The sequence below is a fragment of the Prionailurus bengalensis genome, chromosome E3, assembly GCF_016509475.1.
Source record: "Prionailurus bengalensis isolate Pbe53 chromosome E3, Fcat_Pben_1.1_paternal_pri, whole genome shotgun sequence".
NCBI classification, from domain to species: Eukaryota; Metazoa; Chordata; class Mammalia; order Carnivora; family Felidae; genus Prionailurus; species Prionailurus bengalensis.
The window spans coordinates 26926644-26951717 of NC_057357.1; the positions used below are offsets into that span (position 1 = coordinate 26926644).

The following is a 25074-nucleotide window of genomic DNA, read 5'->3' on the forward strand; positions in this document are numbered from 1 at the left end:
CGGGTGTTCCAGAGAGAAAACCAGCGACTGGGACGGATTTGACTCCCTCCTGTCAGTGCCAGCCACACAAAGTGTCAGAGTACCTGATGGAGCATCTCAGGAGTGGAAGCAGGGAGTGGGGAGTGGGGAGTATGCAGGGTCCCCTGCCAGGAAAGGGCTGGCACTGGCTCAGTGATAATCCTAGCAACATTTGCTATCATTTATTGAACATCTACTACTTGCCAGCATCTATGCTAAGTTTTAACGAACAAATTATTTCATTCAATCTTTGTGGGGTAGGTTCTGCTGGTGTCCCCTATTTTATTAAGGGGGAAGCTGAGGCCTCAGAAGGGCAAAGTGACTTGCCTGACAATACACAAAGTGGAGGAGTGAAAGACTCCAGTTTTTAGAGACATTAATTCCTAAATGCAATGACATTCCCAGTGAAAACACCAGTGGATGTGAAAACATTTATTTTAGGGACACCTGGGTGACTCAGTCGGTTAAGCGCCTGACTTAGGCTCAGGTGATGATCTCACAGTTCGTGAGTTCAAGCCCCGCGTTAGGCTCTGTGCTGACAGCTCAGAGCCTGGATGGAGGCTGCTTCAGATTCTGTGTCTCCCTCTCTTTCTGCCCCTTTCCCACTCACGCTCTGTCTCTATCACGAAAATAAATAAACATTACAAAAAATTTTTTAACATGTATTTTTTTTAGGAAATAAATATTCATTAAATTCTTGGACCTATTTAGTGAATAAACATAATTGTTAGCCACTTTTTAAATTTGCATCCAAGTTAGTATAAAGTTCAATAATGATTTCAGGAGTAGAATCCAGTAATTCACCCCCTACCTGTAACACCCAGTGCCCATCCCAAGTGTCCTCCTTAATGCCCCTTGCCTATTTAGCCCATCCCTCTACCCACAACCCCTCCAGCAGCCCTCAGTTTGTTCTCTGTAAGACTTTCTTATGTTTTGGCCCCCTCCTTGTTTTTATATTATTTTTGCTTCCCTTCCCTTATGTTCATCTGTTTTGTATCTTAAATTCCACATATGAGTGAAGTCATATGATACTTGTCTTTCTCTGACTAATTTCGCTTAACATAATACCTCTAGTTCCATCCATGTTGTTGCAAATGGCAAGATTTCATTCTTTTTGATTGCTGAGTAATACTCTGTTGTATATGTGTATATATATATATATATATATATATATATATATACCACATCTTCTTTGTCCATTCATCCATCAAGGAGCTTTTGGGTTCTTTCCATACTTTGGCTATTGTGGATAGTGCTGCTATAAACACGGGGGTGCATGTGTCCCTTCGAAACATCACACCTGTATCCCTTGGATAAATACCTAGTAGTGCAACTCCTGGGTTGTAGGGTAGTTCTATTTTTAATTTTTTGAGGAACCTCCATACTGTTTTCAGAGTGGCTGCACCAGCTTGCATTCCCACCAGCAATGCAAAGGAGATCCTCTTTCTCCGCATCCTCGCTAACATCTGTTGTTGCCTGAATTGTTAATGTTAGCCATTCTGACAGGTGTGAGGTGGTATCTCATTGTGGTTTTGATTTGTAATTTCCCTGATGATGAGCAATGTTGAGCATTTTTTCATGTGTCTGTTAGCCATCTGGATGTCTTCTTTTGGAGAAGTGTCTAGTCATGTCTTTTGCCCATTTCTTCACTGGAGTATTTATTTTCTGGTGTTGAGTTTGATACGCTTTTTATAGATATTGGATACTAACCCTTTATCTGATATTTCATTTGTAAATATTGTCTCCCATTCTGTCGGTTGCCTTTTAGTTTTGCTGATTGTTTCCTTCGCTGTGCAGAAGCTTTTTATTTTGATGAGGTCCCAGTAGTTCATTTCTGCTTTTGTAAAAAAATACTTAAGTCCGGGCAAACCACACACTAGAACTATGCATGAATGATAACTTTTGCTTCTCTTTGTTGAGCACTTATTCTGTGTCAAGAACCTCCTACAGGCACCTCCTTTAACCCCTAAGAAACCCTGAAAGGTGGAGGGATGGGGAGGAGGTTAACTCACTTAGGTCTTCCTAGGCAAGCAGCTAGTTCTTTTTTTTTTTTTTTTTTTTATGTTTATTTAGTTTTGAGAGAATGACTGCATGCAAGCAGGGGAGAGGTAAAGAGAGTGAGACAGAGGATCCAAAGTGGGTTCTCCACTGACAGCAACGAGCCCGAGCCTGGTGAAGGGCTCGAACTCGCGAGGCATGAGATCATGACCTGAACGGAAGTCGGTTGCCCAGCCACCCAGGCCCCGAAAGCAGCTAGTTCTAATGCCTGCAGGGCCGTGGTGGAGGGACAGCTGAGCCGAAGCAAGCCTCCCGCCTGCTGTGGACTTCCGACTTCCGACTTCCTTCCGCACTGGGCTCCGACTTGCATTTTTATCTTCTGGTATGTATGTATTTCCTCTACAGGATCCAAGATACTTTCTTTCCTGTGACAGGCCCAGATACAAACTCTGTTATTATCCCATCTTACAGAGGAGAAAACTGAGTCTCACAGAAGTGAGCACATGCCCAAGGCCACGCAGTGGCTCAGAAGCAGGGCTGCGGGTTTCTCTTAGTTCCCCGGAGGGGGCTGACCCCGGCAGCCTTCAAGCTGTCACTCGGAGCTGTCTCCAGCAGTGCCAGTGCCGGGAGGAGGGAGGAGAGAAGGGAGGGGAGGAGGAGGAGACTGGGGTCTACCCAGTGAGTCCGGAGCTCCCAGCAATTCTCGCCTGCGCCCAGAAGAGCTCCCAGAAAGGCTTCTCTCCTCCACTCAGGCCTGGAGGTGGCTTCCTCGGGGCTCAGGATGCAAAGGTGGGGGTTGTGGGCCGCGGCCTCACTGACCCTCCTTTCTGCGCAGGCTTTTCCACAGACGGACATCAATATCAGCCCAGGTGAGCATAGGGGCCAGGGCCGGAGCAGGCGGAGAGGAGGACACCTCACAGATACTTGAGGTTGTATCCGTGGGGCCTGCCTGGGCTGCAGGCCTGCCTGACCCACGGTGTGGCGGGAGCTGAGCTGGCCCCCCCCCCCCCACACACACACAGCCCTTCCATCTCCCCTCCGGGGCCCCAGGGGCATTGTGCTAGGGTCAGGCCCCAAAAGTCCTGATTTTAAATCCCAGTTTTGCAACTTAAAAACTGTGTGACCTTGCCCAAGTTTCTCAACCTCTCTGAGCTCAGCTTCCTTTGGACAATGGGGGTGAGAGTGGCACCCTCTGGGGCTACTCTGCAAGGGAAGTCGGATAAAGTGGGGGAGTACTTCAGGCTTGGTGCCTGGCACCGTAGGAAGATCTGAAAAGGCTGTTTCTGTTAGGGATTTGGCACCTGGGCTCCCCACCCCCACCCTGGCTGTGGCAGCTGCCCCCAGGGAGCTTTCGGACCTGATGCTGTGCCACCACCGTTGGGCAGGCTGAGGGGACACAGTTGTCCCTCTCGTGATCTCCCTGGAGGTCACTGCTCTGTGGCCCACTTCTGAGGGTTTTCTGTGTCCCTGGGAATTGGGACCTAGCAGCCTCTGGTGTGTGGCGTTCCAGTCTCCAGCTTGAAAGTCTCAGGGCTTCAAATGAGCTCAGTTTCAAATGAGCAATGCAGAGGCTGGGGGCTCGTTCTGAGAGACCCGTCCGGGTGGGAAGATTCCTGAATCCTGCAGCCTGCTCAGGGCTGAGAATCTTGCCTGTCACCTCTGCCGCGAAGGTTATTTCCAAACGTTGTTTAAAATATATGAAAATAATAATAATAATTATTATTAATGGGGTGCCTGGGTGGCTCAGTCAGTTAAGTGTCCGACTTCGGCTCAGGTCATGATCTTGCTTTTTGTGAGTTTGAGCCCTGTGTCGGGCTCTATGCTGACAGCTTGGAGCCTGCTTTAGATTCTCTGTCTCCCTCTCTGCCCCTCCCCCACTTGCACTCTGTTTCTCTCTTAATTAATTAATTAATTAATACCTATAACCAGTTGAGATTTACACAGCCCTTACTATATGCCGGGCATTGTTTTAAGCACTTTTTTGTGTGTATAGATTTATTTAACCTTCACAATAACTTTATGGCAGAGATACCGTTTTGATGCCCATTAAAGTATGACTAATAATGAACTACTTGTAAGACTCCCATAAGACCACATTATTGGGCTGTTACAGTGTTGGGACCAACTTAAACAGTGGGTGATAGGGTTACCAGAGAAAATGCCTGGTGCCCGTGTAAATTTGTATTTCAGGTAAACAGTCATCTTTCAGCATAAACATGTCTCAAATATTACGTGGGACAGGGGCCTGGAATGCTCAATCAGTTGAGTGACTCTTGATCTTGGCTCAAATCATGATCTCACAGTCTGTGAGTTCGAACCCTGCTTCAGGCTCTCTGCTGTCAGCGCAGAGCCCGCTTCGGATCCTCTGTGCAATTCTCTCTCTACCCCTCCCCTGATCATGCTCTCTCTCTCTCTCAAAAATAAATAAAAACATTTTTTAAAAAAATTATGTGGGAGGTAGGCTTAAAATTAGTTGTTTATCTGAAATTCAGATTTACCTGGGCCTCCTTCTTAATCTGGCCACCCTGATGGTGGGAGATGAGTTCATTCAGGCAAGTGTCAGGCTCCAGTTCTGTCATAAAATCTCTGAGCATCTGTCTCAGTCAGCTCTGGCTGCCATCACAAAGTACGATGGACTGGGTGGCTTCGACAACAGGAATCTGTTTCTCAAACTTCCTAGGCTGGGAGGTCAAGGTGCTGCCTGATTCAGTTCCCTGGTGAGGGCCCTCTTCCCGGTTTGCAGATGACCACCCTCTTGTTATGTCTTCCCATGGCAGAGAGAGAAAGAGCATGTGCACACTCTGGTCCCTCTTCCTCTTCTTTTTTATTTTTATTTATTTATTTGTATTAATTTGTTTAATGTTTATTTATTTTTGAGACAGAGACAGAGTGCAAGCGGGGGAGGGGCAGAGAGAGAGGGAGACACAGAATCAGAAGCAGGCTCCAGGCTCCAAGCTGTCAGCACAGAGCCCGATGCGGGGTTCGAACTCACAAGCAGGAAGATCATGACCATGAGGTGAAGTTGGATGCTCAACCGACTGAGCCTCCCACGCACCCCTCTCTTCCTTTTCTTATAAGGACACTAGTCCCATCATGGGGGTCCCACCCTCCTGACTTCATTGAACCCTCATTACCCCCCCCAAAGACCCCACTTAACCATTATATTGAGGGTTAAGGCTCCAACATATGAATGGGGGAGGAACAGGGGGACACAAACATTCAGTCCATAATAATGGTCTTTCATCCTTGCTCTTATGGCTCAGTTTGTGCATCCATGCAATGGGCAAGCAGGAGAGAGATGGACAAAATATCCTTGAAGTCTGCCTTGTATATTCCAGTCTTTCCTTTGTATCCAGTGTGTGGAAAGGGCCTGAGGCTGAGTTTGCAAGTGGAAACAACTGGGGAGTCTCCTCTCTCTCTCTCTCCCTCTCTCTCTCTCTCTCTCTCTCACTGCTTATGCTCCTGGCATCTCTGAGCATCAAGTTTCCTCCTCTAGAAAGTGGGGATAATTAGCAGTGCCTACCAAACATTTGGGGGATCTTCAGTGAGGTCATGACGTGAAGTGCTTAACACACGGTAAGTGCTTAAAAACTGAGTTCTTAACCACTAGTACTTCTGTTACTGCAGTTGTTGACGAGATGATAGAAATGGCCAGAGACGGTCTTCTGCTGTGACAAAAACCTCCATTGGAGAAAGGAACTTCCAGACATCTCTCCCCCAGCTCACCCCCAGCTCAGCTGAGAGGGGCACTGAGATCACTTCAAACCCCGGCAACCTTGGAAAGCTCAGAACTGAAATTGGCAGGAAGGGTTGGGGAATCCATGGAGCCCAACCCTTCGATATTACAGGTGTGGAAGTCGAGGCCTACAGAGGCCAGTGACCCTGCCACGGTCATCATCCGTCCAAGTGGTAGTTCTCCTTCTCTCCAGGTTCCCAGTCCAGCAGAAAGTCTAGTTGGGGCCTGGGCAGACAGATCTTCTAGAGGAAAGTGACTTCGAGTCAGAAGAGAACGTGTGCGTGCAGGTGTGTGTGTATGAGTGTGCATGTTGATGTGTGACTAGGGAGGGCTCATCTTAGGGTGTCAGGGGGCCCCTGCAGACCATGAAGCTGAGGGCACAGTCAAAGCCCTCCTTATTGAGAATGGGCCTAGTTTATCCTCCCCTGGATACCCCCAACTTTTCCTTGCAGAAAAGAGCATTGGTCATATTATTACTGATCCCAGCGCTCCTCACCTTCCATGCACGTGAAGATATATGCACACAGTGCATCGGAGCCACACCTCTAGATTTGCTTGAGATCACTTTAGACACTTCTGGAAGGCTTGGGAGGCTTTAGCCAGACTACAGCCTTTCCGTAAAACCTTTTCTCCGAACCTGGCTTTGATCACATTGTTTAAGTGGATTAATGAGTGTAAAGTGCTTAGAAGGGAGCCTGGCACCTAGTAAAAGCTACATAAATATTTGCCATTATGATTCTTCAACCGTTACCAACAAGTTTCATTTCCTGGCTCCTGAGGCCAAGTACTCTTCACAGCAAAGGACATTCCAGCAAAGCGTTTGAAGTCTGAAGCTCACTGGCTGCTTCCGCAGGCCCCCGGGGGTGGGCAAGGGGGAATCGGGCTTCTCTTTCCTCCAGGAAGCTGGCACTGTACTCCCAGCTCCAGGCAGGTTTCGGGGCCCAAGCTGTCTCTGTAGTAGTAATATCTAATGCTTACTCGGATGCCAACCATGAGCCAGGCCATGGCTTCCCTGTGAAGTAGACATTATCGTCATGTCCATTTTTAGATGAGAAAACAGAGGCACAAAGCACTGAGTGTCCAGCTGGGGCCGTTGGACTCCAGAGTCCACGCTGGAGCATGGAGGTCTGAGCAACTGGATGTCCCTACTTCCTTGAAGACATCTCAGAGCCTGGATCATAGAGTCAGATCCCAGAGTGCCGCATGGACGCTCTGGCCCGTTCCCCACCCCTCCTCCACGGTCACGGAGCCCTCTGCATATTTCTGAAGTGCATCTCATTGCCATGTGTGTGTTCCTCTCTCCATACTGAGCGACTTGAGGTCACAGACCTCAAAGCCCAGTAGGCACCCAGGAAACTTTGAATTATTTGCTTAATTAACTTTTGGTCTTAGCTCAGGCTGCTATAACCTATGGTGAAAACACCATACACTGGGAGGCTGAAATAATAGGAATTTATTTCTCCCAGTTTGGGAGCCTGGGAAGTTCAAAATCAAGATCTTGAGCAATTTGGTTCCTGGCGAGTACTCTCTTCCAGATGCTGTCTCCCCTCACAGTGGAGAGGGGGGGGGGGTGGGGGGCTCTGTTCTCTCTTTCTCTTCCTATAAGAGCACTTATCATAGGTCCCCCCCCCCCATGAACCTATCTAACCCTGATCACCTCCCAAGTGCCCCATGTCCAAAGACATTGAAGAGTTAGGGCTTCAGCAATGAACTGTTAAATTTGGTGTTTGGTATATTTGTCTTACAAATGAGAAAACCAAGACCAGGAAAAAAAAAAAAAAAGAGGTTTCCTGGAGGCACTTAGTGTTTAGGGATGTCTGAGTCCATCCTGATACCACCACCATTTGCTAGCTGTAGGGGCAAGTGACTTCAGCTCTCTGAGCCTCAGTTTGCTCAACTGTAAAACGGGCATGATACCGATACCCCTCCAAGCCTGATCTGAGCAGTTATACACTCACCACCCAATGAATGGCTGCTGCTATTAAGAATGGAAGACATTTCCCAGTGCTCTTTCCTCTGTATCTTGTGGCCACGAGAGTGGCCCAGAGAAGGGAGAGCAAAACTCGGGCATGAGAAGCCCAGGACCACCAGTGCGGATCCAGGACTCACTAGTGGAGGAGGACGGCCTGACAGTGGGCTGTGTGAACCAGGGAGGCAGCGGGAAGTGAGGCAGCCCTCCCAGAGGCCACCTTCCGGGTCTCCTGGGACATCTGGGGCCCAGGAGTGGGGGTGGGGCTGGGGGTTGGGACGTGGCCCCCAGAGCCTCCCTCACCGCCCCTCCTGGCTGGCTCCCAAGGCGGATCTGGGCGGGAGGCAGCGTGGTAGTGCACTGTGGGCGGCTGGATTGGTGCCAGGGGAGCGAGCAGCCAGATTGAGTGGGAAGGTGACAATTTCTTCTTTTAAAAAGAGAGAGAGAGAGGAAAAATGAGGCCCGAACTCCACTGGTGTGTTCTTTTTTCTTCGCAAGCTCAGAGCTCCCAAAGACTTTGACTCCCACCCCAGCTGGGAGACCTTGGTGGCCTTTAGTGCTGCTAACTGAAGGAAAAGACCACTGCAGGCTCCCGGTTTCCAGAGCAACGAGCCCTTTTGTGCATCCCCTCCCCTTCCTTCCCCTCCACCCTCCCTCTGCCACCTCTGGCCTCATCTCTTACCTTCTCACCCTCTCCGATTCCCAGCTTGGCTGAACCATTTGCAGTTCTCCAAATGTTCCATATTCTCTCATACCCCCAGGCCTTTGCACCTGCTGTGTCCTCACTGGAAACATGTTCCCTGACTCTTATCTTTGAGGACTCAGTTGAGACATCATCCCCTCCCAGAAGCGTCCCAGATCTCCAAATCCTAGGTGCCACTTTTAGGTGCTCCTGTGGCAACACCCTGAAGTTTCCCCATCTGGGAAGGGGGCTCTGGTGTCCTGTCCTAATCAACCCATGAGCTCCTTGAGGAGACAGTTGGAGCGGCCACCAGTTCAACTAGGGAGACAAAACGAGTAAACAAATAAGAGCCTCCAAAAATAATTTGGGGGTGCTCCCTCAAGTTTTTGCCAGCATGACCCACATCCACAAACGACATAATAATTTATTTCTGTGCTTATTTTTCTTAAAAAGTTTTTAACATTTTACTTATTTTTGAGAGACAGAGGCTGAGTGCAAGCAGGGGAGGGGCAGAGAGAGCGGCAGACACAGAATCGGAAGCAGGCTCCAGGCTCTGAGCTGTCAGCCCAGAGCCAGACGCGGAGAGCCCACGAACCATGAGACCGTGACCTAAGCCAAAGTTGGACGCTTAACTGAGCCACCCAGACGCCCCCATTCTTATTTTTCTTTATGTCAATCTTGTAAAACCCAAGTGATCAGAAGCCCCCTCTGTGTAGCTGGCCACGGTATCTCCAGCTAACTGCCTGAGCCCAAGTGGGTGCTCAAATAGAATTTGTTGAATGAAAAAGGAAATGAATGAATGTCTAGACCATCAAGACTGAGTCAAAAGGAAATGGGCTTAAATCCGACAGGAATCTCTAAATTAGGTCTGGAGCCATACAGCCTGGCTTTAAAAACCACCTCCGCCACTCAGCTGCTGTGTGATATTGGGCATGTTACTCAACCTCTCTGTCCTTGGTTCCTTCCTCTGAAAAACTAGAGTGATTGTGGTATCTACCTTGTAGGATGTGTGAAGACTAACTGAGCTGATATGTACAAAGAGCCTGACACCATGCCTGGTTCAGGTGACAGCCAGTGGGGTTGGTCCTGTTTGTTACCATCATTACCTGCCATCATTACCTGACTCATCAAGCTGTAAACCTGTAGAAATCCCTTTGTGAGAGAGACACAGATTAGTGAAGGCTACTTTGGGGTTCAGGCTGATAAAAGGCCTCTAAGATCCTTCTAGTCTCAGTTTCTAGAAATCCCAGAGGGAAGGGGGGTGTGGGATACCAGGCAGGGTGGAGTTCATTATCCCATGTGCAAACACGTGGCTTTTTGCCTCCCAGATCCTTCCAATTAAAGGCCTTTGCCTGCCCAGGTGGAAAAGGGAATAATTGAGCAGTGACCTGTCACAGCCCCATTTTCTGGTATGCTTCACCCCAGGCATCCATAACCACCATTTGTTCAGTAGACAAAATCAAAGGAACCAGGAGGGTGAAGGAGGGAGCTTGTTTTCCACAGGGAGACCTGCTTTGGAAATATCCACCAGGCTTTAGGACCCAGGAGAAGCCTTTGGACCTTGGGGAGAGGGGAGTAGGAACCCTGGCCGCCTCCTTTCCCCTTCCAACCCCTTTCATTTAATTATTAAAGTCTCTCTGCATCTTCAAAGGTAGTGCCACAAAGTTCCTACAAAGAGCTCAGCAACATCCACTGTTTCAAGAGGTGGAACAAAGCAGGACTGATGGTGTGGCTGTCTGGGGCAGGGGAGGAAGGGCAGTTCTGGTCAAATGAGAAAGCCCAGTGGCTCTGGTCAGTGATGGGAGACATGGAACCTGTCTGCTTAGCGTAGCTCTCTGGATTAAGACATCTGACTCTTTCCCCCAGATAAATGCGCATGCACATGTACACACTCTTGATTTTGCACTTCATTTCAGGGGACACAATGGATCCCCGAAACCCCATCAACCCCGGCTATGAAACCCTGAGCTAATCATTAATAATCATACTATTACAGAGCAATCCATGGACGCCAAGCATTTGGCGAACTTCTATGAAGTAAGGTGCTGAAAGACAGTGAACCATTCTCAGCCCCGTTGGTGTCCCATGATGAGGCATCACGTGGACTTTCAGATCAAAGACTCTGGTGTCAGGAGGTTCGGTTCAAATCCCTACCTGCCACTTGCGAGCAGGATGACCTTGGGCAAGTCACTTAACCTGTCCAAGCCTCAGTTTCCCTGTAGGTGTGTGACACATTACAAATGCTTCATAAATGTTGTCCACTACTTTATTATTCAAGAGCTCAGCCAGCTGTTACAGTGGCTTGAAAGGCAAAGATCCCACACCCTTGGGGGGCCACAAAAGGGGCCCCAGAGATCAACCAGTTTGACAGCTGAATGTGCCATTGTCACCTGGCATGTTAGGCACAGAGCTGGCGGCTGGGACCCGGACCTCCAAAGTCCCAGTCCAACAGATGTTAGCCCTGCCCCCCCACCGTGGGTGAGCTACCTAACATAGCTCAAGGCAGGTTCTCAGTGTGCCTTCTTCCTCGCAAACCAGTTATCTTGAGTTGTGGTTTCCAAAAAAAAGATATCTCCTAAGAGGCCTTCAAGGGGGTTGAGGCTTGGAGGAACTTTATTGTCTCAAAAGTGGATTTCCATCTGTGCGTTTTCAGAATTAAGGATGCTTCCTGAACCCCAGTAGTTCGATGGGCTACAGATATAAATAGTCTTGGCTATCGTTTGTCAGTAAACACGTGGAGAAATGTCTGCCCTCACCACAGAGCCCAGAGTTGCACATTGAAACAAGACACCTTTTTTTTGCTTATAAAATTTGCAAAGATTGCCATTAAAGTGACAACACCCGGCACTGGCGAGGGCACTGTGAGATGGGCACTCTCAGACATTACTGTGGGAGGATAAATTGCTTTCAGGAGGCAATTTAGCAAGTTGTATCAAAGCCTTAAAAATCTCTCCTTGGAAAATCTTCAGAAATGCTGAAAAAAGCTTGATGTACGAGGCTGTTCATCTCAGCATTATGTGTATTTGTTTTTTAAAAAAGGGAACCAGTCTAATTATCCACAAATAGGGGAATGATTAAATAAACTCTAGGGGGACCACTCCGTGGAGTATTCAAGAGCTATTTAAAACAATGTTTATGAAAATTTATAATAACAGGAGGGGAATATATTCTAATTTTTGGAACTCTGAATATTGACAGGTATGTAAAGTACAATATAATAATTGAATTTTTACAAATCACTGCGTTCAAGCATGATACGAAGAAAAACACACCAAAGCAGTAACATTTTTCAAGTGTTCTACAATGAGCATATATTACTTTTGTCATTTGGTAAATTTTAGGTACGCATGTATTTTTTGGACCTCAAGCACAGAATGTTACTAATCACAATGGGACATGTTTTACTTTCACTCTTGAAAAGGTGTCACAAGCTGTAGGAACAATGTTTCCGCGCTACCAGCCCTCCCGCCAGTCTCTTTCTCTGCCCACAGCCATGCCCGAGCTGCCCCCGGCTTCTCTGTGCCCACTATTCTGGATGGAGTTCAAAGGCCACTGCTACCGATTTTTCCCTCTCAATAAGACTTGGGCCGAGGCTGACTTCTACTGTTCTGAGTTCTCCATTGGCAGGAAATCTGCGAAACTGGCCTCCATCCACAGGTGAGTGGACATCCGTCCCCCATAGCCCAACCAAGCACCCCCTTTGGAATGGAGAGTGAAAACTGGCGTTTCTCACTGGTGTTTCTCTTTGGTAATTCAAGCTAACTTTGATCTAGCCCAATTTCTCATTGAAACGGATCCGGCCTGGGGGGCTCGGTCGGTTAGGCGTCCAACTTCGGCTCAGGTCATGATCTCGTAGTTCATGGGTTCAAGCCCTGCGTTGGGCTCAGTGCTGACGGCTCAGAGCCTGGGGCCTGCCTCAGATTCTGTCTCCCTCCCTCTCTGCCCCTCACCCACTCCTGCTTTGTCTCTCTCTCTCTCTCTCAAAATTAAATAAACATTAAAAAAAGAAGAAAGAGGGGCGCCTGGGTGGCGCAGTCGGTTAAGCGTCCGACTTCAGCCAGGTCACGATCTCGCGGTCCGTGAGTTCGAGCCCCGCGTCGGGCTCTGGGCTGATGGCTCAGAGCCTGGAGCCTGTTTCCGATTCTGTGTCTCCCTCTTTCTCTGCCCCTCCCCCGTTCATGCTCCGTCTCTCTCTGTCCCAAAAATAAATAAACGTTGAAAAAAAAAATTAAAAAAAAAAAAAAGAAGAAGAAGAAGAAGAAAGAAACAAACCGATCCAGTCCAATTTCTCATTGAAACAGTTGAAGGCGAAGCGTGTAGCATGGGAAGCTAAGAGCTGCTGCAGGATCCACCTTCACATGTGCTGATTTTGTGCTGTGCCCCGCATGACAACACGGGGCTTGACCCTGCGATACAGTGTGCATAATATATATACCAAGAATATAATACAAGGAATAATAACTGACGTCTATTTGCTGAGTGTTTGTGTACAGCATCATTTTGAAGCTCTCTCAAACCATATTGGGTAGGTAGTATCTTCCTTTGCACAGACACGGAACCCGATCCTCCAAGAAGGTAACTTGCTCAAAGTTACATAGCTTTAAAGTGGTGGAGCTGGGATTGGAACCTGAACAGTCGAATGACCACCCACCAAGGCCACCTTCAGCATTCCTCTGTGTCTCCTAAGCCCCAGCCACATTGACCGTCTCAAAGTTTTACGGTCTGGTGCAACCGTTTTACTCCTCCAGACCTTTGCACATTCTGTTCCCTCTGCTGGGAATTCCCATCCCCTTCTCCTCCGTCTCTTCACTGAAGTCACCCTAACTCCGTGGCACCGTAATTGCACTCACTGCCCACCTTTCCTGGAGCCCATTTTTCATCACCTTTTATTTGTTTGTTTGTTATATTTATTTATTTATTTATTTATTTTGAGAAAGAACAAGCACGAGCTGGGGAGGGGCAGAGAGGGAAAGGGAGAATCTCAAGCATGCTCTGACATTGGGCTCGATCTCATGAACCGTGAGATCGTGACCTGAGCCAAAATCAAGAGTGAGACGCTTAACCAACTGAGCCACCCGGGTGCCCCTTCATCACCTCTAACTGACTTGCTTTCACACCCGACGGCCTTGCCGATGTATGGCTTCTTTTCAAGGATCTCAGAGACTTGAAGTCAGAAAGACAGTTGGTTCTTTATGCTTTAGAGTCACGGACTTTTGTTAAGAACAGAGAAGGGGTCCTGTATCTTAGTTGTTTTTTTTTTTTTAATGTTTATTTTTGACAGAAAGAGAGCGTGAGTGGCGGAGAGGCAGAGAGAGGGAGACAGAGAAGCAGGCTCTGCACTATAAGCCCAACATGGGGCTCGAACTCATGAACCATGAGATCATGACCTGAGCCGAAGTCGGACACTCAACACACTGAGCCGCCCAGGCGCCCCCGTCTTAGTTTTTAAATGAATCCTCCATGTATTCAGCCAACAGATACATAGAGCTCCCACTGTATTCTCAGTGATGCTGAAGAAGATGGGAGGCAGTCATGGTCTATTAGGAGAACGGGAACCACTTCAGACATGCAGAACAGAATTTAATACGCACGAGTGATGGAATCTTAGATCGTAATGAGGCAGTCTAGAGATTCACAACAGCAGGAAGCCAATTCCACCCCTAATGGGAAGGCAAACCAGTCTCATAGAGCTGGAGCCACCAAGGCGAGGCAGCCCCCGCCAGCGACTCCCGAGGCAGGGAGAGAAATACCGGGCTTCTCTCGGCTTCTCTCTGCCCCCTTCCTCTTCTGGCCCTTCCCACTGCTTGCGGGGAAGCTGACAAGAAAATGTGGGAAAGGCAGTCTTCAGGGCAAATCCGCTGTGATACAGGCAGAGCACAGGACCGGCCCGCACACCGGTGGATCAAAGAAGTTGTCAAAACTTTCAAGGCTGTAGAGGAAAATGAGATACTCGGAATAAAGAGTACATTTTTAAATGATTCCAAGTGAAAATTTCTCTTTAGCCAGCCCACAGGCAGGACAGTTCAGCCACTCATGGTGCTTATAACCTCAACCTTAGCTAGGCATCAGCAAAGATTCTGGGCAAATGTGGGGAGTTTCCAGGCAATTCTTGACCCAATTCTGGTCCTTTGCTGCCTCAACCTACCTTCTTCCTGTCTTCTCAACTCCGAATGCCCCCTCTTTTCCTTCTTGTACTAGTAACATTCTCTCCCTTTCCTCTCTTTTACAGGTAGTTTTCCATTTTGGTATTAATACTTTTTTTTTAAGTTTATTTACTTATTTTGAGAGAGAGAGAGAGCAAGTGGATAAGGGGCAGAGAGAGGGAGGGAATCCCAAACTCTGTCAGTGCAGAGCCCAACGCGGGGCTCAAACTCATGAACCATGAGATCATGACCTGAGCAGAGATCATGAGTCAGAGACTTAACCGACTGAGCCCCCCCACCCGGGGCATCCCGGTCTATGATACTTTTATGAAAACATTTTGGAAAGTTGGATCTGAACAACTCCTTAACCTGTTGTATGTGAAGTTCAGTTCACAGAAAGCTAGACGCTATTATAAAATCCCTAATTACATCTTGTCTTTGAGACACAATCCAATTCTATATTTCTGGTGTTTTCTTCATGCTTTTATTTTTTTCTTTCATAATTAAACACACAATCAGCTTATGTCTGTCTGTGAAGCATCTGATTGAAATTTAAGATCCTCATACTTTCTGCTTACCTAATCATTTCCGCCTTTGTTTCAAGAGGCAGTTGAGTTGAATTAAGTTCAACTGCTCTGTGCTCCTTATTACTTGCAGTAGCACCTTGGGCTTCTCTATGTTCCAGTTATTTTGACCAGTTATGGGGAAAATGCAATGAAATATAGAAATTTCTTCCCAAGCAGGTGCTGTTGAACAAAGATGACAAAGTGCTAAAATGGCTAGGCGGCCACTCTACCCGATGACTGCTCAACGTGTATGCTCAGCAGTCAATGTAGGAGACCCCAAATTGTGCGTGAGAGAGGCGTGTGGGGATGCCAGTGCTTACGCAGCGGGGCAGGACCAAGCTCAAGGACCCACTAGGGTAAAAACACCCTGTCCCCAGAAAGTGGATTCCCTCACACGGCGGAACACATACTCTTGGAACATCAATGTTGAAGACAGCCCTGCTGATGTCAAGTAGAAGTAAGGTTTGGTGTTGTTTATGTGGTCCTTGTGGCTGATTTGAGGACACCAGACCTTAAGAAATAGAGAAATAAACCAACCAGCCTGCCTCTGGGAAGTCAGAAATGTGTGCTCCAGGTGGTCCGGAGTGGATAGGGGGTATTCAGGGAAGGTTTCCTGGAAGGACCATCTTGGATCAGGATATTCAAGGATGAGGAAGCCTAAAGAATGGAAACAGCAGATGTTCCAAAGGAAGAAGCAAGGACACTAGACTCAGACAGTCCTGGACTAGTCCCAGCTCTGCCACTTCCTCCCTACACCGTCTGACCAAGGAGACCAAGCATCTGAAGTTCTTACAAAGTTAGCTCGTCACTGAGTGCTCAAGAGAGGGAGCCATTAATAGTTCCGTTTATTATAATTCTAGGCATCTCCAGGGGGCCAGTTCTTACTTAAGGTTCCCATGTCAGATCGTTTTTCTGAGGGCCAGCAAGCCCTGCCCCACTCACCCTTTTTCCCTTCCATTTCCTCCAACGGTATCTCGGTTCCTAGTCCATTCAGGCTGCTGTTACAAAAACACGACAGACGGGGTGGCTTACAAACAACAGAAATGTATTTCTCCCAGTTTGGTGGCGAGAAGTCCAAGCTAGGGTGCCAGCTTGGTCAGGTTCATAGTGGGAGAGCCTGCTCCCTGGTCCACGATGGCCATCTTCGAGCTGCATCCTCACCGGGGAAGGGGTGAGAGCTCTCTGGCATCTTTTCAGGGCACTAATCCCATTCATGAGAGCTCCACCCCCATGACCTAATCACCTCCCAGAGTCCCCACCCTCTAATACCATCACACTGGTATGAACATAGGAATTTGGGTTCATATATTCCCAACATATGAATATGGAGTTTCAACAAATGAATTTGGGGGAGACCCAAAGATTGAGTTCCCAACTGTATCTGCAGCTCCCTGAATGGGATTGCCTGCAGCACGGTGTTGAGAAAGATTCTGAGTGCTTCTGGAACGGATTGGCAACGTCTTCCACAAACACAGAATGAAGCAGAATAAACGTGGGTGCTCTGATTGGCTACCAGGGCCTCAGGACAAAGGGAATTTAATAGGGGGCATTTTAGACAAGGTGGCAGCCCGTGGAGAGTGGCCATCCGGTGAAGCCGATGACAGCAGATACGCTTTGTTGCAGCATAAAGGGCACCTCACCAGAGTCCTGTTTTAAAGTGAGTTATTTGCTGGTTATTTGGTCTGAGGCTGCTAACTATGACTTGATAAAGATTTCTTGAACATACTGAAGTCTACCTTAATGCCACGTGGAAGCCGAAAATGGGACCCCTGGTCTGGTGGGATCTGCCCCTCTGGGTCTGTGAGCTCCTTGAGCCGAGTCTATTGTGTGTCCGTTGCCCTCACCTCCCTTACCTGCCCTTCTGGCCTCTGCCGATGGCGTTCTCCAGGCTCCCTGGTAGCAGGGCGCTGGGTGAGCTGTTCCCATCTCCAGGCTCTTCAGTGCAGCAGCTTCAAACATCAGGTCCACCCTCAACTATAACCCAAGAAGGAAAGGCCACGATGGACCCTGCAGCCTTTTCCGCACACCTGTCTCCATTTATCAGGGAGGGCAGTATTTCCCAGACGCCCCTTACAGAAGTCCGCTTACATCCAGTTGGCCCACCTGGGGTTGATGGCCAGCAGTGGCTGAAGAGGAGGCTAGGAAGTGAAACCTAGCTTTCCTAACTTCTTTTTGGGTGGTGTTTTTATTTGAGAGAGAGAGAGAGAGAAAGCATGTGGGCATGCTCAAGCAGGGCAGAGGGGCAGAGGATGGGGAGAGAGAGAGAGAGAGAGAGAGAGAGAATATCTCTAGCAGGCTCCCTGCTCAGCAGAGAGCCTGACTTGGGGCTCAATCCCACGAACCTAGGATCATGACCTGAGCCAAAATCAAGAGTCAGATGCTCAACTGACCAAGCCACCCAGGTGCCCTTCCTCTCCTAACTTCTTATGTAGGCAACAGGCAAAGAGACCAGAAATGGCTATGGAGTAAGCAACCAGGGGTGTCCACCCCAGTGTCCCATTGATATGACAATGCAAAAAAAAAAAAAAAAAAAAAGGCAATACGGTGACTTCACATATGCAAAACATGCAACACGGTACCTGTCATGAAGTCAGCGCTCAGGAAACATTTTAATGATCCAAGGAAAATCTCTATGTGTCTATCTCTCTATCCATCCATCCATCTCTATTTCTTTGTTGCTCTGGGCAGCAGACTGCTTTCAGTGTCCTCCACCAATGTCTTTTGTTAGGTGAAGTATTTTCTGAGTTCTTTGAAATAGGAGGTGAGGGTCCCCCAAGAAGACACCAATGCCTTCTGCTATGGTTTGAATATTTGTGTCCCACCCCCCAAATTCATAGGTTGAAATCCTAATGCCCAACGTGACCATATTCGGAGGTTGGACATTTGGAGGTGATTAGGTCATGAGGTGAAGCCCTCATGAATGAGATTAGCACCCTTTTTCTTTTAATGTTTATTTACTTATTTTGAGGGTGAGAGAAAGAAAGAGAGAGAGAGAGAGAGAGAGAGAGAGAGACCCAAGCAGGCTCAGCATGGAGCCTGACACGGGGCTCAATCCCATGACTCTGGGATCATGACCTGAGCCAAAATCAGGAGCCAGATGCTTAACCGACTGAGGCACCCAGGTGCCCCGGAATTAGTGCCCTTATACAAGACGCTCCACATTGCTGTCTTGCCCCTTCCTCCTCCGTGTGAGGACACAGCGAGAAGTCTGTGACCCAGAAGGCCCTCACCTGACCATGCTGGCCTCCTGAACTTGGACTTCTAGCCTCTAGAACTGTGAAAAATAGATTTCTGTTGTTTGAAAGCCATCCAGTCTATGATATTTTGTTACTGCAGCCTGAAGAGGCTGACACTTTCTAAGCGGGGGTGGCCTGTTAACCAAAGGGCTTTGGTGTTGCTGAGTGGGCTATGCGAGCTCAAGCCCGGAGCCGAATTTTCCAGGGAGGCAAAAGATTTTGGAGGCGGTATGTGAACAAAAACCTGGTAGGATATGTAAGGACTGGCAGCATAGGAGGGCTTCTGAGAGAAAACGAAAGTGTCTAGTGGAGATTTCCATCAAGTTATTTGATGTGCAGAGCGCATGAGAAACCCCTTTCTCTGTCTCTTCATGATATTGTCAATATAATCCACCTCATTTGCTGGTGTGTTTGAGACAGATGCAAATTTTTAGGATGAATAGTGGGGCTGAGATCTGCTTTGAACTGGCATGGATCTGATCCGGAGGTGGCCATGAAAAGACAGTCACATATGGGTGGTGTAATTAAAAAAAGAAAAAGAGGGGCGCCTGGGTGGCTCAGTCGGTTAAGCACCCGACTTTGGCCCAGGCCTTGATCTCACAGTTTGTGGGTTCGAGCCCCATGTCCGGCTCTGTGCTGACAGCTCAGAGCCTGGAACCTGCTTCAAATCCTGTGCCTCCCTCTCTCTCTGCCCCTCACTCGCTTGTGCTCTGTCTCTCTCTATCTCTCAAAAATAAATAAGTGTTAAAAAATTTTTTTTAAATAAATAAAAGAAAAAAAGAAAAAGAAGGAGGGGCACCTGGGTGGCTCAGTCGGTTAAGTGGCCGACTCTTGAGTTCAGCCCAAGTCATGATCTCATGGTTCATGGGTTTGAGCCCCGCATGGGGCTCTGCGCTCACAGCGTGGAGCCTGATTCAGAGTCTCTGTCTCCCCTCCCCTCTCTCTGCCCCTCCCCCACTAGAGTGAGCTCTCTCTCTCTCTCTCTCTCTCTCAAAAATAAATAAATGTTAAAAAAGAAAACGAAGGAAAAAACAAGGATTGCTTTCAGTTTTTGGCTCTGTCCTATGAACAGAGACGAGTAACACTACTGCGTTTCTTACGTTTGCAGCTGGGAAGAGAATGTCTTTGTGTATGACCTTGTGAACAGCTGTGTGCCTGGGATCCCAGCTGACATCTGGACGGGGCTTCACGATCACAGACAGGTAAGGAAGCAGGGGCCATCAGGCCCTCTTGGCAGCTGCAGCCAGGATGCCAGTTTGACTTAGCCGACCTTTCACCTGGGGCCCATACGGCAGGTCACTGCGGCGTGCCCAGCACGTGGAGAGAAACCAGATACCGGGATGCCCCAGGTAGAAGGTAGTGTTGTGAAAGAGTATATGACGGGGACATAGCAGGATCAGGGAAGGCCTCTGTTTGGGTGTGAGTTCCCAAAACAGTGGACACAAAAATGTGACTAGATGTGTAAAATATTTCTGAGGGGGAAAGATCTGTGAGGGAGAAAAGAGGAGGGGACATAAGTGTGATGATAGCACAGTTCTGAGAAAGACTTGGCTAGGCCAGTGGGGAGTCCTCAGGCAAAGGATGGTCACTAGAGGAACCCCGCCTGGGGCAGGAATGGGCCGGCACCAGCACCCCTGAGTACCTGCTGAGTCACTGACTGACTGGGCACAGCCTGGAGGAAACCTGGTCTGGCTATGAACGCAGCGGTGAATCTGAAGGGGCAGGAGAGCTGAGGCTGTGGGTCAGCCGTGCTCCCTGTAGCTGGTCCTCCTGAGGGAGTTCCAAGCAGTGCACTTGCGTGGTTGCCACAGCCTCCCTAAGTTAAAGACATTTAAGCTGGTATCTAATGGATAAATAGGAGTCAGCCAGAGGAAGAGCATTCCGGGTAGAGGGAATAGCATGGGCAAAGGTCCTGAGGCGTGAGAGATCATGACCTATTCGAGGACCTGAAACACAAGTGGGTCTGGGATGCAAAATGGGGCAGGGGTCGATGGAATAATGGTGAAGAGCAAGGCCAGATCTCATACCTGGCGACATCGCAGCAGAGTCCCCCTGGGAATTCTGTCCCCAGACTTTCCCTGGGGGAGCTGAATACTGTCTCTGTTTTGCATGTATGCTACCAGCCCTGCCCCCAGAGTACTGCGGGGAATAGGGCTCCGGTTCCAGCCCCCGTCCTGCCTCTTACTGGCTGGTAGGCGACTCTGGGCAATTTTTTTTTGTTGACCTCTCTGAGCTTCAGTTTCCTCAGCTATAAAATAGGGGTAATGTTAACAGTGCCTTGTTATGAAAAGTCAGTGAGCTTAGCCTGGCACTTGGGACACTCTAAGAGCTCACTAGGGCTGGTAGAAGAAGTCGCTGTCAAATAGCAGAAGCAACAGTAGTAGCCAGACTCAACAGAGATGGATATATATATTTTTTTTTTTTTTATTTATTTTTTTAATGTTTATTTATTTTTGAGACAGAGAGAGACAGAGCATGAACGGGGGAGGGGCAGAGAGAGAGGGAGACACAGAATCTGAAACAGGCTCCAGGCTCTGAGCTGTCAGCACAGAGCCCGATGCGGGGCTCGAGCTCACGGACCATGAGATCATGACCTGAGCCGAAGTCAGACACTTAACCGAGCCACCCAGGCGTCCCGGATATATATTTTTTTAAATCAATAGAATTCATCTTGCAAGAACCTACATAGAAGTTGTAATTGAAAAAAAAAAAACAAACCCACAATGGGCACCTGGGTGGCGCAGTCAGTTAAGTGTCCTACTTCGGCTCAGGCTGTGATCTCATGGTTCATGAGTTCGAGCCCCTCATCGGGCTCACTGCCATCAGCACAGAGGCTCCTTGGATCCTCTGTCCCCCTCTCTCTCTCTCTGGACTTCCCCCGCTCATGCTCTCTCTCTCAAAAATAAATAGACATTTAAAAAAAAAGAACCGCAAAATTTCTATTCGTAATAGTAACTTTCAAATGGGATTATAGGAGCACCTGGGTGGTCCGGTCAATTAAACATCCCGCTTGGGCTCAGGTCATGATCTCACAGTTCATGAGTTCGAGCCCCACATCAGGCTTGCTGCTGTCAGTGCAGAGCCTGCTTGGGCTCCTCTCTCTCCCTCTCTCTCCCTGCCCCTCCCCCACTCACTCTCAGAAATAAATGAATAAATAAACAAACAAACAAATAAATAAATAAATTTAAAAAATGGGATTATAGGGGCGCCTGGCTGGCTCAGTCAGAAGAGCATGTGACTCTTGATCTCAAGGTCATGAGTGTGAGTCCCACGTTGGGTATAGAAATTACTTAAGTAAACTTAGAGAAAAAAAGGATTGTGAATACACTTAGGGTTTAAGGAACTTGTATTACAATAATTGAGTGTAGTAATAACAAACAATACAGTAAAAGATCTTGTTTTTTAAAATCTTCCTTGCAGGGCACTAGCTAAGTCCTTTGTGCCCTTTATTTCATCACTGCTCACAACAGCTTTCTGAGGGAGAGACTAGCTCCATTGTAAAGGTGTGGAAACTGAGGCTGGGGAGGTTAGGTAACCTGTCCAGATGGCAGTGAGGAGGTGGGTAGCATCTAGCTCTAGCCTCTCTCTCAGAAGCAGCATGCTGTTTCCATTATCTGATGCCACCTCCGTAATCATCAGTCTTTCGGGGGAGACTTTTCTGAGGACTTGAATAAATGCAGAGATGGCTCGTGTTCCAGAACATGGCAAGGATATAGTTCTTTCCACAGTTAATTTGCACATTTATTTTAACACCAATCAAATTCCCAACAGGAGTTTTCTTGTAATTGGACAGAGAAGTCTCACATCAGGCAAGAAAAATACACAGTACAGGGACAAAAGGAAAGAAATGAAGGGTGACTCCGGTCTGCTGGTAAATTGAATTAAAAAAAAAAAAGTGTAGTAGTTAAATCTTGGGCACGGAGTCTCACAGACCTGGGTTTGAATGCCAGCACCAATGCTTTATTAGCTATGTGAATTTGGCTAGGCCAATCTGAATCTGAGTTTTCTCATCTGTGCAATAGACATGACGATGCCTGCTTGGACGACGGTGGGGAGAAAACAAGTAGAGCCCCGATGGCAACTAATGAACCTTCAATAAGCAGCAGCTAGTAGTGATGGTATAATAGCAGTATCTCGCATCAAACTGAAGACTTTTTAAAAATATTTTAATATTTATTTTTGAGAGAGAGAGAGAATGTGAGACACAGACTCTGAAGCAGGCTCCAGGCTCTGAGCTATCAGCGCAGAGCCCCACGTGGGGCTCAAACCCATCAACCAGGAGATCATGACCTGAGCCGAAGTCGGAGACTTAACTGACCGAGCTACCCAGGTGCCCCTATATATTTATTTTGAGAGAGAGAGAGAGACTGGGCGAGATGGAGGGAGAGAGAGAGAGAGAGAGAGAGAGAGAGAGAGAATCCCAAACAGGCTCCATACTGTCAGCACAGAGCCCAACTCAGGGCTCAAACTCAGGAACCTTGAGATCATAACCTGAGTGGAAGTGGGAAGCTCAGTTGAGTGAGCCCCCCAGGCACCCCAGGACTTTTTAAAATGTTTGTTAAGATTCTTTTTTTTTTCCAACGTTTAATTATTTTCTTTTTTTGGGGGGGGGGGACAGAGAGAGACAGAGCATGAATGGGGGAGGGGCAGAGAGAGAGGGAGACACAGAATCTGAAACAGGCTCCAGGCTCTGAGCCATCAGCCCAGAGCCCGACGCGGGGCTCGAACTCACGGACCGCGAGATCGTGACCTGGCTGAAGTCGGACGCTTAACCGACTGCACCACCCAGGCGCCCCTTGTTAAGATTCTTTTTGAGAGAGAGAGAGAGAGAGAGAGAGCTCATGAGCATGCAGGCTCATGCGCGCCCACGAGTGGGGGCGGGGCAGAGAGAGAGAGAGGGAGAGAGAGAATACCGAGAAGGCAGGGCTGGATCCCACAAGCTGTGAGATCATGACCTGAGCCCAAATCAGGAGTCCAAGGCTTAACGGACCGAGCCCCTAGGCGCCCCCAAAGTGAGGACTTCTGCACTGTTCCATATGGAGGCGTTAGAATGTCAGCCCTGAGCTGGGGCTGGCTCTGATGCCAGATCTTTCTCTCACGGACTGGCTTCCTCCACTCTGGATGGGACTGCCCAGGAAGGGCAGTTTGAATGGACCGACGGCTCCTCCTATGACTACAGCTACTGGGACGGAAGCCAGCCGGACGACGGCGTCCACAAGGACCCAGAAGAGGACTGCGTGCAGATATGGTACCGGCCCACCAGCGGTGAGTGCCCGCGAGATCAGGGCTTTTGCAGGGGTGCTGGGGAGGAGCCGGGGATGGCAGAGAGACTGCCTGCCCCCCCCCCTTTCCTGGGCGTTAGGGGGCTGGTGGGGGAGGAGTGGGCGGGGTTGGGGGGCCGGGCCCTTCTCCGCCCTGGATACAGTTTAAACAGTAGGTAGCGGGGCATTGTTGACCTGCAGACCGTGCTTGCATTAAAAAGATACTAGAGGCAGAAGCATGGGGCAGGTTGGAGGGGCGGGGTCGCACAGACCGTAGTCAAAAGATGGTGCTTCTGTGTCAGCTCCCCAGTGCGCTGGAGTGCCAGCCCCGACCCCAGGCTCGTGCTCCTATCAGAGCAGAGGTATGCCTGGAGAAGCACCGAGGTGGAAGTAGTGAAAAGGATATACACCTGGGTCCAAGCCCTTGCCTTGCTGCTTTCTAGCTCTGTAACCTTGCAGGGAATCACTTATTCACTCTGAGATTCCGCTTCCTCTTCTGTAAAATGGATTTAGTAACCGTTCTACCCACAGGGCAGACATGAGGATTATAGGAGGCACAGCTGATCCAGCTGTTCTCCGAACCCCAGCTCCACCCCGTATTAATCACGTGGTCCAAAGTGAATGCCTTAACCTCCTGGCTCAGAGTCTGCATCTGCAAAATGGGCTAATGATACTTAACGCACAAGGTTGCTGTGAAGAGGAAAGAAGCTAATGTACATAAAGTGGCCACAACGATTTGCATGTGGTATTAGCAATCACCGCCATCAGCATGAGCAACATCATCACTCCTCAACCCTATCTGGAGAAGTGAAAATGATTCATATTCTCATTTTGCAGATGAAGAAATGGAAGCTCAGAGATGTTAAACAATTTGTTCTTGGTCACACAGCAAGTAGTGAAATGGGTTTCAAACCTGGATCTACCAAAGTCCAGATTCAAGCACCCAACTCCTGCTCCTCCTGCGCCCCTTTTTCTTTTCCTGATTCGAATAGGGAGGTAGGGAACAGGGACTTGCTATCCTGGGAGCCAGTCTGGAGCCTGGGAGTCAGAGCTGGGCCAAGCCCCTGGGTAAAGGGTGTCCTGCCCCTCCACAGCAGCAAGTCAGGACCAGCCTTAGGAGAGAGAAGGGCCGGACAGCAGCCTCATCAAGCACCAGCCAGAAAGGGGTGCCAGTGCAGGCATGAGGCCACGGGAGAGGGCTTTTACTCCAGTGGGGCGGTGAGGTTACTTTTACTGTGGTAGGTGGACCCTCACCCGGATTCTGTGCTTCTTCTCACTGCAGCTCTGAGGTCATGGAATGATAACACATGCAGCCGCAAGTTCCCCTTTGTCTGCAAGATCGCGTCTCTGACCATTCACTGAGCCGGTCTTGCCCCGTCAAAAGTGAGCCCAACTCCAGCACATCATGTAGGTATATCTAGTGTAAATCTGACACTCAATAAATACAAGCCACGGAAGAGATAAA

At 48.6% G+C, this 25074-nt stretch overlaps 1 protein-coding gene across 1 annotated transcript; it reads left to right on the plus strand.

Moving 5' to 3' along the window:
* Nucleotides 1-2685: 2685 nt before the first annotated feature.
* On the plus strand, nucleotides 2686-25074 carry CLEC19A (C-type lectin domain containing 19A). The gene is made up of 5 exons (XM_043560429.1): nucleotides 2686-2885; nucleotides 11895-12060; nucleotides 19457-19550; nucleotides 23484-23613; nucleotides 24892-25074. Exons 1-5 carry the CDS (start codon nucleotides 2798-2800, stop codon nucleotides 24969-24971), a joined length of 558 nt encoding a protein of 185 aa, XP_043416364.1. The 5' UTR covers nucleotides 2686-2797; the 3' UTR covers nucleotides 24972-25074.

What these genes read in the sequence shown, in the direction of transcription:
- CLEC19A (XM_043560429.1), top strand. Translation starts at nt 2,798, where the DNA reads ATGCAAAGGTGGGGGTTGTGGGCCGCGGCCTCACTGACCCTCCTTTCT. An exon ending in GGACATCAATATCAGCCCAG is followed by an intron (nt 2,886 to 11,894) that starts GTGAGCATAGGG and finishes CTCTGCCCACAG; the next exon opens with CCATGCCCGAGCTGCCCCCG. An exon ending in GGCTTCACGATCACAGACAG is followed by an intron (nt 19,551 to 23,483) that starts GTAAGGAAGCAG and finishes GGGACTGCCCAG; the next exon opens with GAAGGGCAGTTTGAATGGAC.